At 38.8% G+C, this 21,487-nt stretch overlaps 1 protein-coding gene across 1 annotated transcript in view; it reads right to left on the bottom strand.

Annotated features, from left to right (window-relative positions):
• The window catches only part of LOC143343489 (neuroendocrine convertase 1), a 59,996-nt gene extending 39,019 nt beyond the window's left edge, over positions 1-20,977 (bottom strand). The window contains exons 1-2 of the mRNA XM_076768437.1: positions 20,970-20,977; positions 20,741-20,906 (exon numbers count right to left, since the gene is read on the bottom strand). Coding sequence (XP_076624552.1) covers positions 20,741-20,906; positions 20,970-20,977 — 174 coding nt within the window. The remainder of the gene's footprint in view (positions 1-20,740; positions 20,907-20,969) is intronic.
• Between the last annotated feature and the right edge of the window lie 510 nt (positions 20,978-21,487).

The raw sequence follows: 21,487 nt of genomic DNA, 5'->3' as shown, positions 1-21,487 counted from the left end.
CAAAAATGATTGTATCGATCCCCGCTACCGAAAATAATTTTTTCAGAACGATTTGAATTTTTTTGTTTTCGTCGAAAAATTTAGACACCTACCCCCTTGTCGATTTTTCTTAAAAATTCGTTTTTCACTTTTAATAATTTTGTTTGACGTCCTACAGAAAAGTAGTCTAATACTTTTTTGTGGGTACCCATGGGCTCTATTTGAGAAAAAAGTTTCACTGAAATATATTCACAATTGTAGGAGTTATGGCTATTTGAAAATTGGATCATTTTTATGGGGTTTTTCTCATTTTGCGGGATCAAGGACCAACTTTTCGAATATTTTTGCGGTTTGTACATATTCTCCACTAAAATACGCGTAGTTTGCTTTTTTAAACATTAAAATCGTCCAATCCGTTCAGAAGTTATGACATTTTAAAGATTCGAACGAAATTTCAGGGAAGCATTTCTGGTCTCACAATAGATTTTCGGTAAGGAATTTTTTTCTCGAAAACGCGTGGGAATTCGGGGGTATGTCTATTGACCAAAAATGCTTGTAATTGACCCCTGCAACTAAAAATAATTTTTCCAGAATGATTTGAAATTTTTTTATTTCGCCGAAAAATTTAGGCACCTACCACTTGTCTCGAATTTTTTTCTAAGAAATGAGTAGGATTTCGGGGATATGACTATTCACCAAAAATGATTGTAATTGACCCCTGCAACCAAAAGTATTTTTTTTAGAACGATTCGAAATTTTTTTTTTTAATCGTAAAATATAGGCACCCCCTGTCGATTTTTCTTAAAAATTCGTTTTTCACTTTTAATAATTTTGTTTGACGTCCTATAAAAAAGTTGTCTAAAACTTTTTTGTAGGTATCCATGAGCTCTACTTCAGAAAAAGTTTCACTGAAATATATTCACTATTGCAGGAGTTATGACTGTTTGAAAATTGGACCATTTTTATGGGGTTTTTCACATTTTGCGGGATCAAGGACCAACTTTTCGAATATTTTTGCGATTTGTACATATTCCCCATCAAAATACGCGTTGTTTGCTTTTTTAAACACTGAAATCGTCCAATCCGTTCAGGAGTTATGACATTTTAAAGAATCGAACGAAATTTCAGGGAAGCATTTCTGGTCTCAAATTAGATTTTCGATAAGGAATTTTTTTCTCGAAAACGCGTGGGAATTCGGGGGTATGTCTGTTGACCAAAAATGATTATAATTGACCCCTACAACTAAAAATAATTTTTCCAGAATGATTTGAAATTTTTTAAGTTCGTCGAAAAATTTGTCCACCTTATATTATAATTATTCAGATAACTGGGTGCCGGACAATCCAAACACTACTGTACCAGTTTTCTTGATTTCCTGATAAATCATTCTTGGGATATAAATCGACATTCGTATGCTTCGTATTTTTAGACGCAGTGTATCTAAAAATATCGATATTCTTAATTTTCGTCTTATTTTGGCTTCTAGAATCTCCCATTAAAATTTTTTCCAGAGGTGGTCGAACAGCCTGTATATGGTGGATTGCGAAAGAAAAATACAAGTTCTGGGTCGGTTGGCGTAATATAAGAAAAGCAAAAATGTTAATTTAAACAAGGATGTAATATTCAAGAGAAACACTCCTCCTCGCGTGGATGCTTGTTGTTGACTCTTTTGCTCGTTTCCTACGAGACTCAAATTTTTAGAAAACATAATAATAACGATAACGATTGCAAAACTCTTAGATCGAGCTATTCCTTTTTACATCTGTTTCCACATAAATATAAATCTAGAAGTACAGACTGAACTGCAAAATTATAAGTGAGGGAAAAGGTATGAAAGAAGGTGTAAAAAGATTGAAGAAAGAGAGCGAAGGAATGAAGAAAAACCAAAGACAGTGAGTGCAATCGAGCTCTTCCTTTTTACATCTGTTTCCACATAAATATAAATCTAGAAGTACAGACTAATCTGCAGAATTGTAAGTGAGGGAAAAGGTATGAAAGAAGGTGTAAAAAGATTGAAGAAAGAGAGCGAAGGAATGAAGAAAAACCAAAGGCAGTGAGTGCAATAGAATATGAATCAAAAGAATATAAAATAAGGAAAGAAATGTAAGAAATGTTAAAACATAAACCTGAAAAATAATGTAACAAGGCAGAATGTACCGTAATAAAGTATCTCTAAATCTGAATATGTAATCGACAACGCGCCACTCCATGGTCAATTGCTCGTTCGACGTTTTCAACTATACAGGGGGTCGCGATTCGAAGCAGCCATTAGCGTATAAATAGAACATTTCGAACAGAATCGAACGCGTCGAGGAAGAGTTAAAGGGTGGCAATCTAGAGCCGTAGAGTGACAGGAGGAGCAGCTCGCAGACAGACCGACGGTTGAGCCAGAAATCCACGGGGAAGGTGTGGCCCTTGGCACGAACACGACGAAAGGTGGTTGGTGTCTCTGTTCCGCAGTGGATGGAGGCGTTAGGGTTTTCATTGGAATCTGACGACGCCTGCGGGAGCTTACTGCCGTGGGATTACCAGAGACAGTTCGAAATCCGATCAAAACAAATGGACTGCGAAAATACTCCCTCCGTCTCTCTCTGTTTCGCGTTCTCCTCTCTTTCGCCGGAGCGAGTAGAATCAGTCGTTTGCCCGAAGACTGTTACAAACCGACCTGGATGGCCTCGGTCTCTCAGACTTTCCCGCAGGGGAGACGTTCGAGCGTAATTCGACCGGCTGATAAGACGAATCGCTGATCGCGAAGTAATGAGCGCCCCTGATTTCTCACGCCTCCGCGACGACACCCCCGCGTCGAAGCCTCGTTCTCACGTACGCCGCCATTTTGCGGGCGATTTCGGTTAACAAACAGGGAGACGGCGCGCGCGAGGGCTCGTCTCGAGGGTAGTTTTGGACATTGTAGAGCCTCGATTGCCACGGGGACGAAGGGAAAACGGAGCCATTATCACGTAACGGAAGGATTCGAGTCTCGAGCGTTCCCCGGCCGTGGAATTTAAGGCTAGGCCCGTTGGTACCTGTCCCAGATGCGTCGACCTTGATGAGAAAGTAAGTCCGGAGAGTGCTTCTCGCGTTCTGGAAATTAACGGAACCGTGACGAAGGCGGCGAAGAAATATCGTGAACCAGACACGTGTAAATATTCATAAAGAGCACGTCGAATCGACATTCTCGCGGAGGAATTGGAGCACGAATTAAACTTACCCCGAGGATAGCGTCGCGTACGTGTACGTTTAATTTTCGAGCTATTTTAAGTACTGTGACATGGAAATGACCACCGAAATTGCGAATAAATATTCATAATTAACCTTCGCGCGGGCAACCGTGTGCCCGGGAATTTATATTATCCTTGTAATAACGTTTTATATTCTTGGCATATACAGGGTGTTCGGCCACTCCTGGGAAAAATTTTAATGGGGGGTTCTAGAGGCCAAAATAAGACGAAAATCAGGAATACCAATTTGTTGATGGAGGCTTCGTTAAAAAGTTATTAACAATTAAATTAAAAAGTTTCAAATCGTTCTGGAAAAATTATTTTCGGCTGCGGGGGTCAATTACAATCATTTTTGGTGAATAGACATACCCCCGAAATCCTACGCATTTTCAAGAAAAAAATTCAAGAAGATGCCTATATTTTTCGGCAAAAAAGAAAAATTTCAAATCGTTTTGGAAAAATTATATTCGGTTGCGGGAGTCAATTACAATCATTTTTGGTGAATGCACATACCACCGAAATCCTATCCACTTTCGAGAAAAAAAATCGGATAGGTGGTGAAATTTTTCGGCGAAAAGAAAATTTTTCAAATTATTCTAAAAAAATTATTTTCGGTTGCGTGGGTCAATTACAATCATTTTTAGTAATTACACATACCCCCGAAATCCTTCACACTTTCGAGAAAAAAATTCAGGAATCTGTGCAAATTTTTGGTCAAAATTAAAAAATTTCAAATCGTTCTGGAAAAATTATTTTCCAGATATTTGGGCCTTTTTTTTATTTATAATATATTAATGGCATCTTTAAAGTATTCCAACACTCTAAATTTGTATTATATGCAAGTAATTCAAGAATTGTCCCTCAATCTAGATGAGTGTTATATTGTTAAATTTAGTAATAAAAAAAATACAACTATTTATAATTATACTCTAAATGGTATCTTGTTAACCACACTTAATCGTGTTGAAGATCTCGGTATTACTTTCTCTTCTAACTTATCTTTCAAAGTACATTTTGAAAAAATTATTTCTCGTAGTCTCAACTCTCTGGTATTTGTTCGCAGAGTTTCTAAATTTTTTGAGGAACTCCCCTTAATTCCCATCGCCTAAACAATCGAAAGTATAAACGCGAGGTATTTATATACACATATTCACCACTTTGTATCAATTCTGAATTCCTGACAAAGTCTTTGTCTCGCAAATTGGGAGACATCATCCCCGTCGAGCGATCTGGTGCCTGAGAAATGCGCAAAATTTCACCCACCCGTCCCGTCGAAGCTACCAGGAAATTCCAGAAATTTCGTAGAAATTGCGAGCTGATCGCGTCATTAGGCTCCCCGGGGCGATAATCACTTGCGTATCGTTTAACGTCGTTGCGGTTCCCTCCGTAGAGAACGCTTTATTGAGCGGCGCGGCGTGCGTGTTGCTCGAGATTTCCGCGTTGCTTGCCACTTGCGGACTCCAAATTCAATTATATACATTGAATAGAGCACAGGGCGGAAATTTCCGTTCCGCGATGGGTCGCGGGGGGTTGCGATATACGGATCCCCAAACAGCCCCCGGATCGCGCGGTACAGCCGAAACGTTTGCACGTCGATATCTAACTGCGAATGTCTGAAGCAATAATGATAGCATCGGTTTGCTTGTGCAGACGCGCCCGGCGAAAACAATCTCGCGGATGGAAAGCAAATGTGCCAGGGCGGACGGCGCCGGGGCTGTATCGTGGTATCGCGAACCAGACTATGCAAAAATTGAAATCGGTGACACGACGATTTCAGTAAATCTGTCGGGGAGATATTTTTGATAATAAGGTGTGGGAGGAGATCGTATTCTTGGATAAGTCTAGACACGCAATTTCCAGATATTTTCGTTTCGTTTTTTTAAAACGAGAACCGTAGATTGTTTCCAACACTTGAGGTATTTTGTTGAATCATTAAAAATATATAATTTTTTGTGTCGTCCATTTCTCTTGAGTTTGTTGATCTCGGAATCTCTTTCGTTGTTATTTTGTTATAAAAAGCTTCGTTACTTGAATCATTCTATATTATATGTTGAGGTATATTATTCTCTGGTGTATCTCTTACATAACTTTATTATTATAGACGGTAAATAACAATTTGTTTTAACTCTTTGACGGTGTTGCGGACACGTACTTACGAACGCTATTACAATGTATGCTTATATCATTTGTTTTGAATTTGTTGATCTCGGAATCTCTTTCGTTGTTATTTTGTTATAAAAAGCTTCGTTACTTGAATCATTCTATATTTATTATATGTTGAGGTATATTATTCTCTGGTGTATCTCTTAAATAACTTTGTTATTATAGACGATAAATAACAGTTTGTTTTAACTCTTTGACAGTATTGCGGACACGTACTTACGAACGCTATTACAATGTATGCTTGCATCGTTTGTTTTGAATTTGTTGATCTCGGAAGCAGTTTTCGCTAGTTTGTCCGTGTGTTTAGACAGAGCGTATACTAGATTTGAAACGTTAATCATGAGTTTGGGTAAAACACGACGCCAAGTACAGATTCTTAGAAAAGAAGGAATAACGATATTTTCGAAAAACTGCAGAAAATATTCCCCATAAAGCAGAATCTATCTTCTTGCTCTTGTTTCATTTCTCTTTTTCTTGGCATTAGGTGAGGGAGACACTTTCAGAATTATTTTGTAAATATTATCAGCAAAACTAGTAAATGGCTGCATATATAATTTCTTCTGATTTCCTATTTCTTCGTGTGGAATATTTATCACTTTACAACCTGCATAATCAATGTCTGGGAATATATACCAATCCAGAGGATAAATTCCAGTGCATTTGAAGCCATTAGTACGAATATGAATAAGCAAAATTTTGATTTCTAGTATCCGGTAATAGGGGACGATGATCTGTTCAGGAACCAGGGGACAACAAAGTCATAAAAAACTGTTTGTAAGTTTGTTGTAAGAAAGTACTTATTACAAAGATATAATAATACCACTCGTGCGTTTTTTCATTACAGAAATTGATTTATTTATAATTTGTTTAACAAGCTTATAATCTGTACGAGACACTAGCTTCAAATTAGACGCAACAATCAACTGATTTCTTTAGCTGTGTACACGCGACTAGAACATGACGAAACTTGATCATCGTTTATTCTGTCCTTACTATTGTTTATGCGAAATAACGATCACATGGGGGGTTCACATTTTTAAAAAATCACGGGGAATGGTCGTGGGGACCAATCTGTCGTTTGTTTGTGCAGTTAGCGCTCACGTCGGGCACTCGATACAACGAAAATTGAATTGGCAAAGGCAATCTTTGAAACTTTATCGCGTCAAGCCTGACGTCAAAGTCAAAGTTTTAATTGAAATCAACGCCGTAACCAACGTCACGTGAATTTGGTCAAAGAGAGGGGCTGACTAGTTTCATATACTCGATCTCACTTAACTCTTGAACCTATTAGTGCTGTATCGATTATGTTATGCGCCGGAATTATGTGGCTGACACGCGGCGCTACTCGCAAGCGCGCGCGTAAACTAGTACCTAATTTCGCGGCAATATCGTCCGGGAAATATCAGCTGCGTCGCGGGTCAGTAATAGCGTTCTCATGCATCAATCTATCAGAGCCAAAAGTATCGAATCCGTTATTGATACCGATCGTGCGCAATTAAGAACCGTAATCATGGCGTTAACAAACTTCTCTCGTACCTTTCACTACTTTCTGTTTCCGGACTTGCGTAAAAATACTGTAGGATTTTAGAATAAAAGTGTCGAACTTTGTAATAAAATATATACAGTGTAAAAAGTATTCGTACGGTAATGAATTTCAACAAAAACTTTATAGAACTTTGTTTATCACGAAAAGTTGCATACGTATTATCCGAAATCTCAAGAACAAATTTCATCAAAAATATATTGTTTATTCTATGAAAATATTAATAAAAGTCCTGAATGAGTCATCTGGGAGACAAAATTCGAAACGACCATATTTCTTCAAAAGAACAGTTTTAAAAATGCACTGTTAGAAGACTGGAGTAAAATTCCCAGCACTATCACGAAAAAGTTAATAACTTCAATGCAACGAAAGCTCGAAGCAATGATACAAGCAAAAGGCAATCCCACTAAATACCAATAACAAATGAATAATCTTTTTATGTATAAAAATTATCGGTCCTTGTTATAAAATTGGAAGTGTATTTTCGACCATATTCAAGACTTTTGTTAATATTTTCATAGAAAATATAAGTATACAATTTGTTTTTAACGAAACTTCTTTAACACTAGATTTACGGAAGCCGTCAATTTGACGGATGTCAGATTCCATATTTAAAATTGCAGAACACGTAAATATTATTTTTTAACAACTTATGTTGAATTTGATTGATCCAATGGCATGAATACATATTCTAATTAAAAGAAAAATCGTATTTTAAGGTAATCGTCAACATGAGAGGTATCAATAAATATACATGCTATCAATGCCCATAAGTCTAGTGTTAAATTTTTATAGATGTGTATGCATTTTTTGTCGGCACTTTTTTCGTACTAAATAAAGTTCCATAAAATTTTTATTGAAATTGACTGCTGTACAAATACTGTTTACACCCACCTTATATGGTTTTATTCGTTAAAAAAAAAAACGACGACGATGATCACACCCCATGACGTGATCTTTGTCAGGCCATATAATAGTATACATTGTATCATCGTTGCGAGTCAACAAATACTACAACGACGGCTGTGGATTAAACGTAAATGTAAACGTAAACCGTTCAATAATATTTTTTACCGCGAAGAACGCTCGCGTTGCTCGACGATAATTACTGTTACGAGATATCTGTACGGAACGAACCACCCTAATACAATATTTGCCGACGTATTCGTCCAATGGAGTCACGATCGGAGTCGAGGACGCGAGAATATCGAGGTTTTCCAGAGATCGGGGATCGAATATCGGAGAATGGCACGCTCGAGTCTAGATTAAATCTCTCCGAAGCCAGGGAAGCTAACGACGGCATCGGGCGGCAGGTCGCTGTGACATCTGTCAACCCCTGTAACGGGGAAGTTCATTATGGCGTCCAGCAGGGCGCCGCGTCATTCATTTCAATTACTGACAAACGTTAAAGCTAAATCGGTGAACCACGGTTTCGATCATTTACGAACGTACGTCGTTAATGGCGGTCGTTCGCCTGGAAGACGATCAAAGTGTTGCAGTCGCTGGTCCCGCGATGGCGGCCAAAAAAGTTTTACTATCTATAACATTATTATTATCTGCAAGCTACTCGACCATGGTTCGTTCAAAATTAACACGTTGACTACCAACTACGAGTTATCTCGTTTGTTTATACTGAAATTGTGGGGTTATGGGTTGTATAATTAAAATACTTCGATATTTAAAAGTGTGAATATACAGGGTGTTCGGCCACCCCTGGGAAAAATTTTAATGGGGGATTCTAGAGGCTAAAATAAGACGAAAATCAAGAATACCAATTTGTTGATGGAGGCTTCGTTAAAAAGTTAGTAACGTTTAAAGTAACGTTCGTATTGAATTTTTTTCTCGAAAATGCGCAAGATTTCGGTGGTATGTCTATTCACCAAAAATGATTGTAATTGACCCCCGCAACTGAAAATAATTTTTCCAAAACGATTTGAAATTTTTTTTTTCGTTGAATAATTTAGGCACCTAATTAGATTTTCGGTAAGGAATTTTTTTCTCAAAAGTACGTAAGATTTCGAGGGTATGTGTAATGACCAAAAATGATTGTAATTGACCTCTGCAATCGAAAATAATTTTTTTAGAATGATTTGAAAAATTTTAGCACCTATCCGATTTTTTTTCTCGAAAGTGGATAAGATTTCGAAGACATGTGTATTCACCAAAAATGATTGTAATTGACCCTCGCAACCAAAAATAATTTTTCCAGAATGATTTGAAATTTTTGAATTTAATTGTTAATAACTTTTTAACGAAGCCTCCATCAACAAATTGGTATCCTTGATTTCCGTCTTATTTTGATCTCTAGAATCCCCCATTAAAATTTTTCCCAGGGGTGGCGGAACACCCTGTATAGTTTTTATTATAATATAAATAGATAGCCGCAGGGAGGAGAATACAAAATCAAGGTTGGCCTACATGAACATGAAATTTATTAATAAATGAACAAATATAATCGTACAAAGTTTATTCAAAATCAAAAATACCGTGGCAGTCAACGTATTAACACAAAATGAGTAAATTTACGAAACGAATCGAATGGCAAAGCTATCGATCGAAAATTAAATAACATTTTGTCTTTCTAGTTGATGCTCTTTGGTATCGTGTGCTTAGATAAGAACGCCAAGAAATCGTTTTCTCGCGAGCTGCGTTCGTATTAAGAATGCTGTTATCAATTATTTCGCTTCATGAATAAAAGATGAGCAGTCGTTCTCGATGCCGGCCATGAATATGCATGCAGAAATTTGATGAAATATGTTTATCGTTGACCCGCTAATTTTTGACTGCCTTTTCCATACTCTGACAACGGGTTCGTCGGTGCTCGAAAGCGCAGTTAATTTCCTTTTAAACAAAATCGACGGCATACGACAGATATTGACGAACGGATGAAGTAATTATATCAAACAATTTTCAATTACGAGACCTTTCATTCGTTTCATTAAAATCGATAAAATTCATTAAAATCGAATGCAAATAACACATTTAAAACGACTTCGACTGTTAAATAACGTAGAAGGTTGTCGCTCGTTCGATCGCGAAAATCGTAAAATAATTCCACGTCGTGTTGACAATGAGTAAATTCTCGTTCGGATAAGTAGCTTATTTCTTTATATTTACGCGTACGTAAAATTATATGTTTACTTGACCGTTGTCAGCGAGTTTACAACGACCTTTCATCTTCGTAGCGTAGAATTCTGATTTCGTCGCGTCGATGTTTCTGTTTATTCGATCTCGCAGCTCGTTCGACTATACAGGAATAAAGAATGTACTGTTCCCCGGCGTGCAGGAAATTAATGTTAGGAAATTCATTCCAACAGTTTCGTAACAGGTTCTCGATAACTGGATTTCAATTTGCCCGGAGGCCAAGCTTGATTGAGCAATCTCGTGCCTTTATAATATAAGAACCCGCGCCAAGATGTATGATAAACCAAAGTAACCCAGGCGTTCAGAAGTTTCACTACGAGTAATCAGCTTGCTTATCGAATTTTCTGCGAGCCTCCCGGTGTGCTTAAGTAAACGACAGATTACGGCGAACGCGTGAATCGCTCTTCGAAAATGCTCTCGACGCACGCCGCACAGTGTGCAAAAACGTCCGAAACAGGGACAAAACGAAGCAAAATGGCATTTCTCAAAGTAACGAATATTTTTTATACGAGTCGAAGCCTAAAAAATAACGGCAATGGAACCTATATGAGAGTTGATGCAAGAATTTTGAACCGATATAGCCTGAAAGAAAAGAGCATAGACTTTCCTATAAATTCATAATATTTAAGTTTTTATAAAAGTTCTGCAAACAAGTGAAATATCTGTATAAAAAAAATTTATTCCATATTAGGGAAACTATTGCGATTAAATGAAATTGTTAATTCGTGTTATTATGTTTTCCCGAATTAGTTTGAAAGGCTCGGTGTTCACATATGCTTTATACATTAAACAGTACCTGTTCTAGATAGTTATGGTTTAAGCAAATAAACTATGAATATTGTAGCTTTAGTTTTTCAATATACTGTTTGTTTCTCAATTGTATCACGTTGTGCAATAATATTTTATTTCATATTAAAAATATTTTTTATCGACGAACAGTTAATTGAAACATTAATTTGACATTAGATTCGTAATCAACGATCCCAAAAACCTTAATCTATTAATTTTCGTACAAATCAACGATCGATTTCATATTTTGTCCGCGTTTTGGCCATTTTTGCACACTGTGCGCCGGTTTTCGACAAACTGTAAACGATCCAAACGAGGGGTAAAATTTACAGGAAATAAAACAGCGCTTGCCCTATCGTTTCAGGAGAAAGGTAGAATCGTTAAAACAATTATACACGGAACGTTCTCTAGGCAAATAAATTTTGAAGCATTTAGGAGAACACTAAAGTGTTCTTCAGCCTACGCTATAGTTATCACGAACAAGGAAACGTATAATTGCGATACACGATTTGGCAAGGCGGCTAAGAGAAGCCGTTCAGAGACTGTTTCCGGATCGAGTTATCTCCCCGACGTGTCCCCGTTTCAATTCGTGGGACGTATTAGCAATAATTTACGACACGTAGCCGGAGAAAAATAGCGGCAGCCGAATCTCGTGTTCTGTTGCCAAATCGACGCCGCCAAAATGGCCTTTTTAATCGGTCGTGGGTATCGCATGATGAAGGGATGGGCCTGTACGAAATCAATTACAGTCTTGCATTTGGAGGATCTGGAATACGCCTGTGATACTCAGAATAGAAAAATATTTTTATTCCACCGTATCCGAGTGACTGAAGCATCGTATACGAAATGTGTAATAAATTACACTGCGGAGGTTTATGTCAATAAAGTACGTGAAAACATGTAACTGACATATGTCAGATATGTATGAATGGTGTACCAAAATGTACAGAGATATGCAAAATATACTGAAAGTATGTTCAAATAATCTTATTACTTAAAACATAGTAATAATAAATTATAATTTAAATTACAGTAACGTTGTAAGTGTTTTTTCAATATTTTCAAGGGTTAGTTGATGACGTTGCTCAGAGTCTTTATAGAACGAATGTTTACTATTACATGATGTGATTGGGGCATATTTGAATTTGCTGAAGTAGCATGCTTTAGTTGTTTTAGGTTCTTTAACAATTTGAACTCGTCAAATTTCGCTAATTTTTTTTTTATAAAAGATATGCAAAACACATGCCACATGCAAAATAAAAAATATACTTTTAAGGACCTCTAGTGATGAAATAAACTTCTATTTAGATTTTACTCTTTTATCTATTAGGTCGTCCCATATGTTCGTACCGAGTTTTATACTACAACTTAAAGCAATATTTTAAACATATGTATAATGAAATTTTCCCTTCCTTTGGTAAAGCCATTGTATCGTCGCTACAAAACGTTGACATTTTCGAATTTTCTACCCACTAATAAGCCTAGAGGTTGTTGCATTTTATTTTTTATAAGGATCGGTTTTACTATATGTTAACAAAAATATTCATACAAACAGGCTCAAGCACGATTAAGAAAATTTCGTTCTGTAAGCTAGTGTGGATTCCAAACTTCGAGCTATGACACAATATCTATTTGTTTCAAATTTGTACGAATTGTTGATGTTAATATATTTAAAATGTCAAAAACCATTAAATTACTATCCTCGTCAATTGCAAAATATTGAACGGCACGAACTTATGGGACGATCTAATATTTCCTAGAAACATATGCATTTGCCTAAACATCCGTAGTCTAATGATGACTTGCTCAATAATACTAATCTTCAAACATTCCATAATAGAAGGAAAATTACCGATATTATGTTTGCAAGTAAACTAATCAGACGTCATATTTCATGTCCAACAATTCAATTGAGGGGGCTGGTAGTTAAAATAACGACTCCACGACCAGGCTCGCACGAGACCCTAGAAAAATGGGAAAATAGAAAACTTAAAACTATCCTTACATTCCATTCCATTCCATTTCATTCATGGCAAGGGCGTGGTGGCAATACAATGGCCGCTGCACAATCGTTTCCTTTCTATGTACCGTCGGAGATATTCAAGAAATCACGTTCTATTTTATTCTGAAAGCAATTGCACAATATTTGGATCTCAAAATTGTAGAAATAGACTTCTCATGCAAACTTTCTATAATATTCTTTACCACGAAGAACGTTCGCGTCGTTCGACGATAATTACTGGTTACGAGATATCCGTTCGAATCGCCCTAATACGATATTTGGTTCCACTAACAATTTCTAGTATAAATAATGGAATAAATAGAAAATGTTTGGCGGTCCTTCGAGGGGGACGAGATTTAAAGGACATTTCGTAGACTGTCGGTTAGTTGATACCGCGCGTCGAGGTTCGTCGAGCGATAAAATGTTTCGCAAAGGGCATTCCGGTCCTTTTGCCCTACGAGGCCGACCACGTGAGCTTAATTATACGAAATAATTACACGACGTGACTGGGAAATATACGAGCGAGCGAGGGCCCGAGAATCGCGCTCGGCGCGGATTGCGGTCGGCCGCGAGGCTGCCTGTGCAGCTGCAACTGCGCCAGTCGGCTCCCGCGGCTGCAGCTGCAGGGAAATGCAGTTTCGCGGACGTACAAGTGCGGTGCTCGACGTTGAAGGCGGGGTCGGCCAGGTGAAACGGTTGAAAAAGGAGAGCCACTCTGTTAGCGTAATTATGCCGCGCTGCCCGCTCGTATTATCCCTGGCTGATGTTCAGAAAACACGCGTCGCTTCTAGACGCACGAAAGCGATTAGGTCAATTGCGACGATAACGTAGGACACGGAGGTCGTTAGCGTTTATGCTTGGAATATGTTTTCGACCGTACCGACCAACCGGGCAATCTTTTGGCGTTCCACGGTGGACCTGGTAATTTCGTTCTCTATAACATAATTTATTTCGGGGATTTTGTATATAAAATTTTCTACGCACTAAATAACCTTTTTAATTTTTTTTATTATCGTTTTTAAGTAGAGTACGGATAGCGTGACATTCTAGCTCGGTCATAGGTCGCGCAAAGGCCGAATAAAATGTCAGACAGAGTGTCCCGTCGACCTTTGGTCGCGGATAAAAATATTTTCCAGTTTACAGATACGATGAATTATGTAAAACTGGAAGGACTATGTTTGTACAGTGGCTGAGCCACGCGGCGAGCTCGACCGTACCGAAAATGTTGAATTCATTTTCTTGTTCAATATAGTAACATATGTTTAATCTGCATCGTTCAGTGATTCCTTAGAAAATCCAGGATTTTGCGCTCGTAGCATAAAAAACTAGAAACTAGACAACTGTCAAAGTTTCAGTTATACCCACCACATGGTTTCATTTTTATTGTCGATCGAAGCAAGAAACTTTCTGTTGAATCAAGACAATGCACGGTTGCACACTTGTGCAGTTTCGATGGCCAAAATCATGGAATTAAAATTGAAATTATTACAACATCCACCGTATTCACCGAATTTGGCCCCCAGTGACTCTTTTTTATTTCCAAACTTAAAAAAATAGCTGAGCGAACGTCGAACGAGGAGGTCACCGCCCAAACAGATGCCTATTATGAGGACTTTCCGAAATCTTACTCTTTAGATGCCTTAAAAAAGTTAAACAAACGCTTGGAAAAATGTATAGAGCTAAAAGGAGATTATGCTGAACAATAACAAAAAATCTATCTAAAATAATTTGTTTTTCTATCTTTTTCTAAGGACTTATCGAACGACCCTCGTATTATTATTAGTTTAAATTTGCGGAGGGCCGTAACGGTCCCAGTAATCCAATTACGGGTCAAAATTGCAAAGTCGATGTTCGGATAACCTGGAAAACCCTGGGCAAATAAAAACTAAACAGGAGAATCGTAGCCGTGTATCGAATGGTTCTTCAAAAAGTTCATTCTTTCGGAACATTTCGACCGTAACTTTTCAAACGAACAACCCGTACGCTAAAGGGGACAGGCGAACGAATAAATAAAATAAAATCTATATAAAAATATATTCTAAAACATTTCTGAATAGGAGTTTCCTCGGGCTCACGGGTCCTTTGAGCGCGAGTTCCGTACATTTTTCTAACGCTCGACCCTCGCCGCCCGCTCTGTAAATCTGCGCGAAAGCGTAAACGTATTTCAAGCCTTCGGTATCCAGCGAGACGTGAATGTACCGGGAAGCTTCGAAAAAGTGCGCCCAAATCGTTTCCTCCGGGGGCACGGATCGCTGCAAAGAGATTATCTCGGTAAGCAAGCCTCACGAACCATTTGATCGCTCGTTCCAGCCATTCTCTACCCCTCCCGTTCTCCACCCCTGCTCGCCTCGCCCCAGACATCGGCCGGATCTCCCTCGACTCGTGCACTTTGCAAAACGAGTTCCGCCTTGAGATCAAGTCGCGCGAGAAGAAAACGCCACGTCGACCAAAGATATCGTCCACGGCACTCGTATCTTCTCCTCTTTCCCTCGCGACCGCGACGCTGTTTCGACCAATCGCGTCGCTTCCTGGCTGTCCGATCCCCGCGACGCACGGTTCCACGTAAATTCGTGGAGCAAACCGCCCCCGTAGCCCTCCCCTAAACTCCATTTAATCCAAGGATCGAAACCTTAAGTCTTCTTCTTAATTACTGCGAATATCTCGTATCTCTGTTCGTCTCGTAAACGGGTCTTTCCACGTCGACTCCAATGAACGTCGATTCAATGGAAAAATGATTTCGTCCCCGGTTAAGCTCGTATTATATGTAAATATTATTTATCGATAAAAGTTTTCGACGCCAGCGAAACTCCCGCGCCTCGTCGCGAATACGGCCGATCGGGCATTAAATATTCCCGTAAAATGTTTCTCCAAGCTATTCGGGTTACTTCTGCAATTTTTGATAACGGATACGTCCGATCGAGCAAACAAATGACTTTTTTCCGGAATTCCTCTCCGGCCGGGAGACGGCCAATTCCTATTTTTCGATGAAAAATATACAGCCGGCGTTTACACGGACCCGCGATCCGTGACTTTCTTGTAATCCCCGCGATCGTTTGTCCTAGAAAGTTTGATTTTCCATCGCACCGTTGCCATACGGACGAGGATTCACGGTTTTCCATATCGACGACGCCGCGATTCGCTGATTCCTGTCTGCGTCACGCGTGAAATCGACCGGACGCGTTTCCCGTCTTGTTTAACGAACACTTGAGATTAGAGTGACCCGACGCGGATTATCGAACATGGAAACGCCCCATCGTGCGTCGCATATGTTGTCCTCCGAATACCTTATTAAAATGTTGATTGGGCGCCGATTGATATTCACTAATCTTGTTCTTAAAGTGTTCGTGTTCTGTTACGACGTTTTTTATTCTATATGTTTATAGACTCTCCAATTATTAATTAGTTCTTTAACACGTTCCGTGCCAAGACGGTTTTGCCCGACTATATCGTTCACACAATATTTCATTACATCAATGTATAAGTCATCATTAGACTCTGAATGTTGAGGCGAATGCATATGTTTCTAGGAAATAGATAAAAGAGTGAAACCTAAATAGAAGTTTGTTTCATCACTAGGGATCCTCAAAAATATATTTTTTACTTTGAATATTGCATATGATTTGTGTATCTTTTATAAAAACATATGTCGAAACATATTGCATACGTCATATATGTTTATTGCATTTCTTTTCATCAAATTAATGTTTATATGGGCTTCCCAACATCTATTTCAATTTACTAATTTTATGCTTGTATATGTAACATAGCTATTTATACATCTTGTGTCTACCTATAGTGAATCATTAATGGCAACAGTCCACAGATGCTATGAATAGTATTAATCAGTTATTCTGAAGTATTCTTGGCAGATAGGTTCTACGAAAACTTAAAATATTCAAAATTAGTGAAATTCTACAAGATCAGGTTGTTAAAGTACCCAAACCAATTAAAGCATACTATTTCAGCAAACTCAAATCTGCCTATAAATTAACTTTAAGCAATAATAAACATCAATTAACCCTCGACAATACCGAAAAAATACTCGTAACATACCCTAATTTAAATTATAATTGATTATTATTATGTTTAAGTAATAAAATTATTTGAACATATATTTTGGCATATTATCGATACATATAATTGACATATGTCACTTACATATTTTTACATCTTTTATTGACATAAATAGTGTACTAATAATAGCTACTACAATTCCAAACTATCGAAAGGTTTCAACACCAGTCTATTAAAGATTTGTTACTCTCCTCGACGAGTACTACGAGCCCTACAGGATAGTTGTCGCGTGTTTCTTTCCGCCAATAGCGTAAAAATAATTCTGTTTGTTCGCCAGTAAATTTCTGCGCCCCATCCCCGACTTAATCGTCTCTCGACGAAGGGAACTGCGTTCGTTCGCCTCTACTTCTGTTCGAGAATAAACACGAAAGTTAAAGTCACAATACCGAGATGCTCTGGCCGAAGTTAAACTAGAATTGGGCGATGCACAAGTGGCTAACAATGAGTTATTAAGCAGTTGTTCAAGTTTTAATTGCATCCCGCAGTCGCCCCCCCTGTTCCCCGGAGCTGTACGTAACGACGACAGACTTATTCTTGGGATTATCGGCGAACGTTCCAAGGAACGACAATCCCGAGCTTCTTCTACGCTTCTACGTGTCGCACAGGGTCCAAATCCCACGTATGCTCGACGCTGTACTGTGTTTCCTTTCAAACGGTGTTACAACTCTTCCGTAAAACTCGATTTCTCTCGCAATATCTTTATAGTTTCGGGCCTTAAAAAGGAGTTTAAAGTTTCTCGTGTTGGACAATACGTAATTCGTTTTATTCCATTCGAAGGCACTCGCTTCGCCACGGGTCTTCGATGTTTTCGTTTGCAAACAGCAGGTGCAACGGTGGTCGAGAACACGGAAAAAATGTAACGAATAACACCTCTATAAACTTTATAGCTACTAAAACTTCAATCCTCCATAACACTGGCAATCTTACGAATGTCGCTTTAATGCTTCGGGAACACATTTTCAGGGCTCATAACCTTAAGAAGATGCTATGATTGAAAAATCGATTCTCGCAGACCCTCCAGAATGCCACCTTAATTTTCGTGTTCGCTCATGGGCGCGGGCAGCGACGCGAAAAGACCGATCCTCCACGTAACTTCAATCAGCCTCCCTTGTATTTTCACTCGGAACAAACGGGGGAAGTTTAATGTGCGACCAGAGCGTCGGGTCGAAACGCGAGTGGGTCCCCTCTGCAATTTATCTTTGACCTTAATCGTTTCTTTTTATTTCAATTTATTCACACCCGTGGCCTCCTACGACCACAGGAGAATTCCCTTTCGTCCCCTGCCTTGTAAAACGCTGATTTAACACATTAGGTGACACAACTCTTCACTAAGAAGCTAAAACAACGAATCCTCAAGATTAGACGCGAAGGAAAATAGACGATTAGGACTCTCGAATTTTAAGGAGGCTGTAAAAATAAATTCTATGAAAAATTGCGATCAGTTTCCAATTGTTTGAGAACAAAGTTTCGCTTTCGTGAGCAATTTGAGGGGGTTGAACTTGGTCTGGGTTAGGAAAATTTCCCTTCCTCCCCTGCCTTGTAAAACGCTGATTTAACACATTAGGTGACACAACTCTTCACTAAGAAGCTAAAACAACGAATCCTCAAGATTAGATGCAAAGGAAAATAGACGATTAGGACTCTCGAATTTTAAGGAGGCTGTAAAAATAAATTCTATGAAAAATTGCGATCAGTTTCCAATTCTTTGAGAATAAAGTTTCGCTTTCGTGAGCAATTTGAGGGGGTTGAACTAGGTCTGGGTTAGGAAAATTTCCCTTCGTTCCCTGCCTTGTAAAACGCTGATTTAACACATTAGGTGACACAACTCTTCACTAAGGAGCTAAAACAACGAATCCTCAAGATTAGACGCGAAGGAAAATAAACGATTAGGACTCTTGGATTTTAAGGAGGCTGTAAAAATAAATTCTATGAAAAATTGCGATCAGTTTCCAATTCTTTGAGAACAAAGTTTCGCTTTCGTGAGCAATTTGTGGGGGTTGAACTGGGTCTGGGTTAGGAAAATTTCCCTTCGTCCCCTGCCTAATAAAACGCTGATTTAACACATTAGGTGACACAACTCTTCACTAAGAAGCTAAAACAATGAATCCTCAAGATTAGACTCGAAGGAAAATAAATGATTAGGATTCTTGTATTTTAAGGAGGCTGTAAAAATAAATTCTATGAGAAATTGCGATGAGTTTCCAATTGTTTGAGAACAAAGTTTCGCTTTCGTGAGCAATTTGTGGGGGTTAAACTGGGTCTGGGTTAGGAAAATTTCCCTTCGTCCCCTGCCTAATAAAACGCTGATTTAACACATTAGGTGACACAACTCTTCACAAAGGAGCTAAAACAACGAATCCTCAAGATTAGACGCGAAGGAAAATAGACGATTAGGACTCTCGAATTTTAAGGAGGCTGTAAAAATAAATTCTATGAAAAATTGCGATCAGTTTCCAATTCTTTGAGAATAAAGTTTCGCTTTCGTGAGCAATTTGAGGGGGTTGAACTAGGTCTGGGTTAGGAAAATTTCCCTTCGTCCCCTGCCTAATAAAACGCTGATTTAACACATTAGGTGACACAACTCTTCACTAAGAAGCTAAAACAACGAATCCTCAAGATTAAATGCAAAGGAAAATAGACGATTAGGACTCTCGAATTTTAAGGAGGCTGTAAAAATAAATTCTATGAAAAATTGTGATCAGTTTCCAATTCTTTGAGAACAAAGTTTCGCTTTCGTGAGCAATTTGAGGGGGTTGAACTGGGTCTGGGTTAGGAAAATTTTCCTTCGTCCCCTGCCTAATGAAACGCTGATTTAACACATTGGGTGACACAACTCTTCACTAAGAAGCTAAAACAACGAATCCTCAAGATTAGATGCAAAGGAAAATAGACGATTAGGACTCTCGAATTTTAAGGAGACTGAAAAAATAAACTCTATGAAAAATTGCGATCAGTTTCCAATTCTTTGAGAACAAAGTTTCGCTTTCGTGAGCAATTTGAGGGGGTTAAACTGGGTCTGGGTTAGGAAAATTTCCCTTCGTCCCCTGCCTAATGAAACGCTGATTTAACACATTAGGTGACACAACTCTTCACTAAGAAGCTAAAACAACGAATCCTCAAGATTAGACGCGAAGGAAAATAGACGATTAGGACTCTTGGATTTTAAGGAGGCTGTAAAAATAAATTCTATGAGAAATTGCGATGAGTTTCCAATTGTTTGAAAACAAAGTTTCGCTTTCGTGAGCAATTTGAGGGGGTTAAACTGGGTCTGGGTTAGGAAAATTTCCCTTCGTCCCCTGCCTAATAAAACGCTAATTTAACACATTAGGTGACACAACTCTTTACTAAGGAGTTAAAACAACGAATCCTCAAGATTAGACGCGAAGGAAAATAAACGATTAGGACTCTTGGATTTTAAGGAGGCTGTAAAAATAAATTCTATGAAAAATTGCGATGAGTTTCCAATTGTTTGAGAACAATGTTTCGCTTTCGTGGGCAATTTGAGGGGGTTGAACTGGGTCTGGGTTAGGAAAATTTCCCTTCGTCCCCTGTCTAATAAAACGCTGATTTAACACATTAGGTGACACATTAGGTGACACGGTCTTCACTAAGGAGCTAAAACAACGAATCCTCAAGATTAGACGCGAAGGAAAATAAACGATTAGGACTCTTGGATTTTAAGGAGGCTGTAAAAATAAATTCTATGAAAAATTGCGATGAGTTTCCAATTGTTTGAGAACAAAGTTTCGCTTTCGTGGGCAATTTGAGGGGTTTGTAAAGCGCAGCGTGTTCCTAACGCGTATTTTTTTCAAGCAAACAAGTACTCACGGGTCCAAGATGCTTGTACCCGGATTGCAACGCCAGGAGAGACGCAACACGGGGCCCACCCTCGAGTCTGACGACCCACTCTTCTCGACGATGATGACGACGTCCGACGATGCTCGTTGCAAACTCGTTCGCGAGCAACAAATACACAGCCAGCCGGAAACACCCACTGTCGAGTACAAAATTCACTTTTTTAAACCCGACTCGCGAGCGACGCAATTTATACGCGTACCTGACCATCGTCGAAAACTTTCGATTTAGTATATATGTATATATTTCAGCGCGTATTTTAGAATTTCGAGAGTTCTTCGACGCGAGTTCTTTATCGTCCGATCGGAGGGGAGAGTCACTAAACGGAGCTCCCTCGGTGACTATTGGATACCGAGTGACAAGTGATCGGACAGCGTGTGCGACAATTAGCTCCGATGCTCCTTTTTCCCTGCAGAGGGGTCACTTTCTCCCCACCTCTGGCTCTCGTTGGGAGAGGGTTGCTACGGTGATAATGGAAACTAGGCACGATAGCTATGAAGACCTATGGCTACGGCGATTCTTTACAGGACCGTCGCACAAAGGCCTACTTTAACGAAAAGCTGGTAAAAATATAAAGGTGTCTTTTGATTTGTACGAAAATTGGTCTTCTAGGGTTTTCGAGGTAGTCGATTACGAGTCTAAAGTAAAAATCTAAAGTATCGTAATGGCCTGAAAATTGGTATCCTTGAGTTTTCGAGATCGCTGATTATGAATCTAATA

This window comes from Colletes latitarsis, chromosome 7 (assembly GCF_051014445.1).
Source record: "Colletes latitarsis isolate SP2378_abdomen chromosome 7, iyColLati1, whole genome shotgun sequence".
NCBI classification, from domain to species: Eukaryota; Metazoa; Arthropoda; class Insecta; order Hymenoptera; family Colletidae; genus Colletes; species Colletes latitarsis.
The sequence above is the reverse complement of the archived record's forward strand: the minus strand, read 5'-3'. Positions and strand labels throughout refer to the sequence as shown.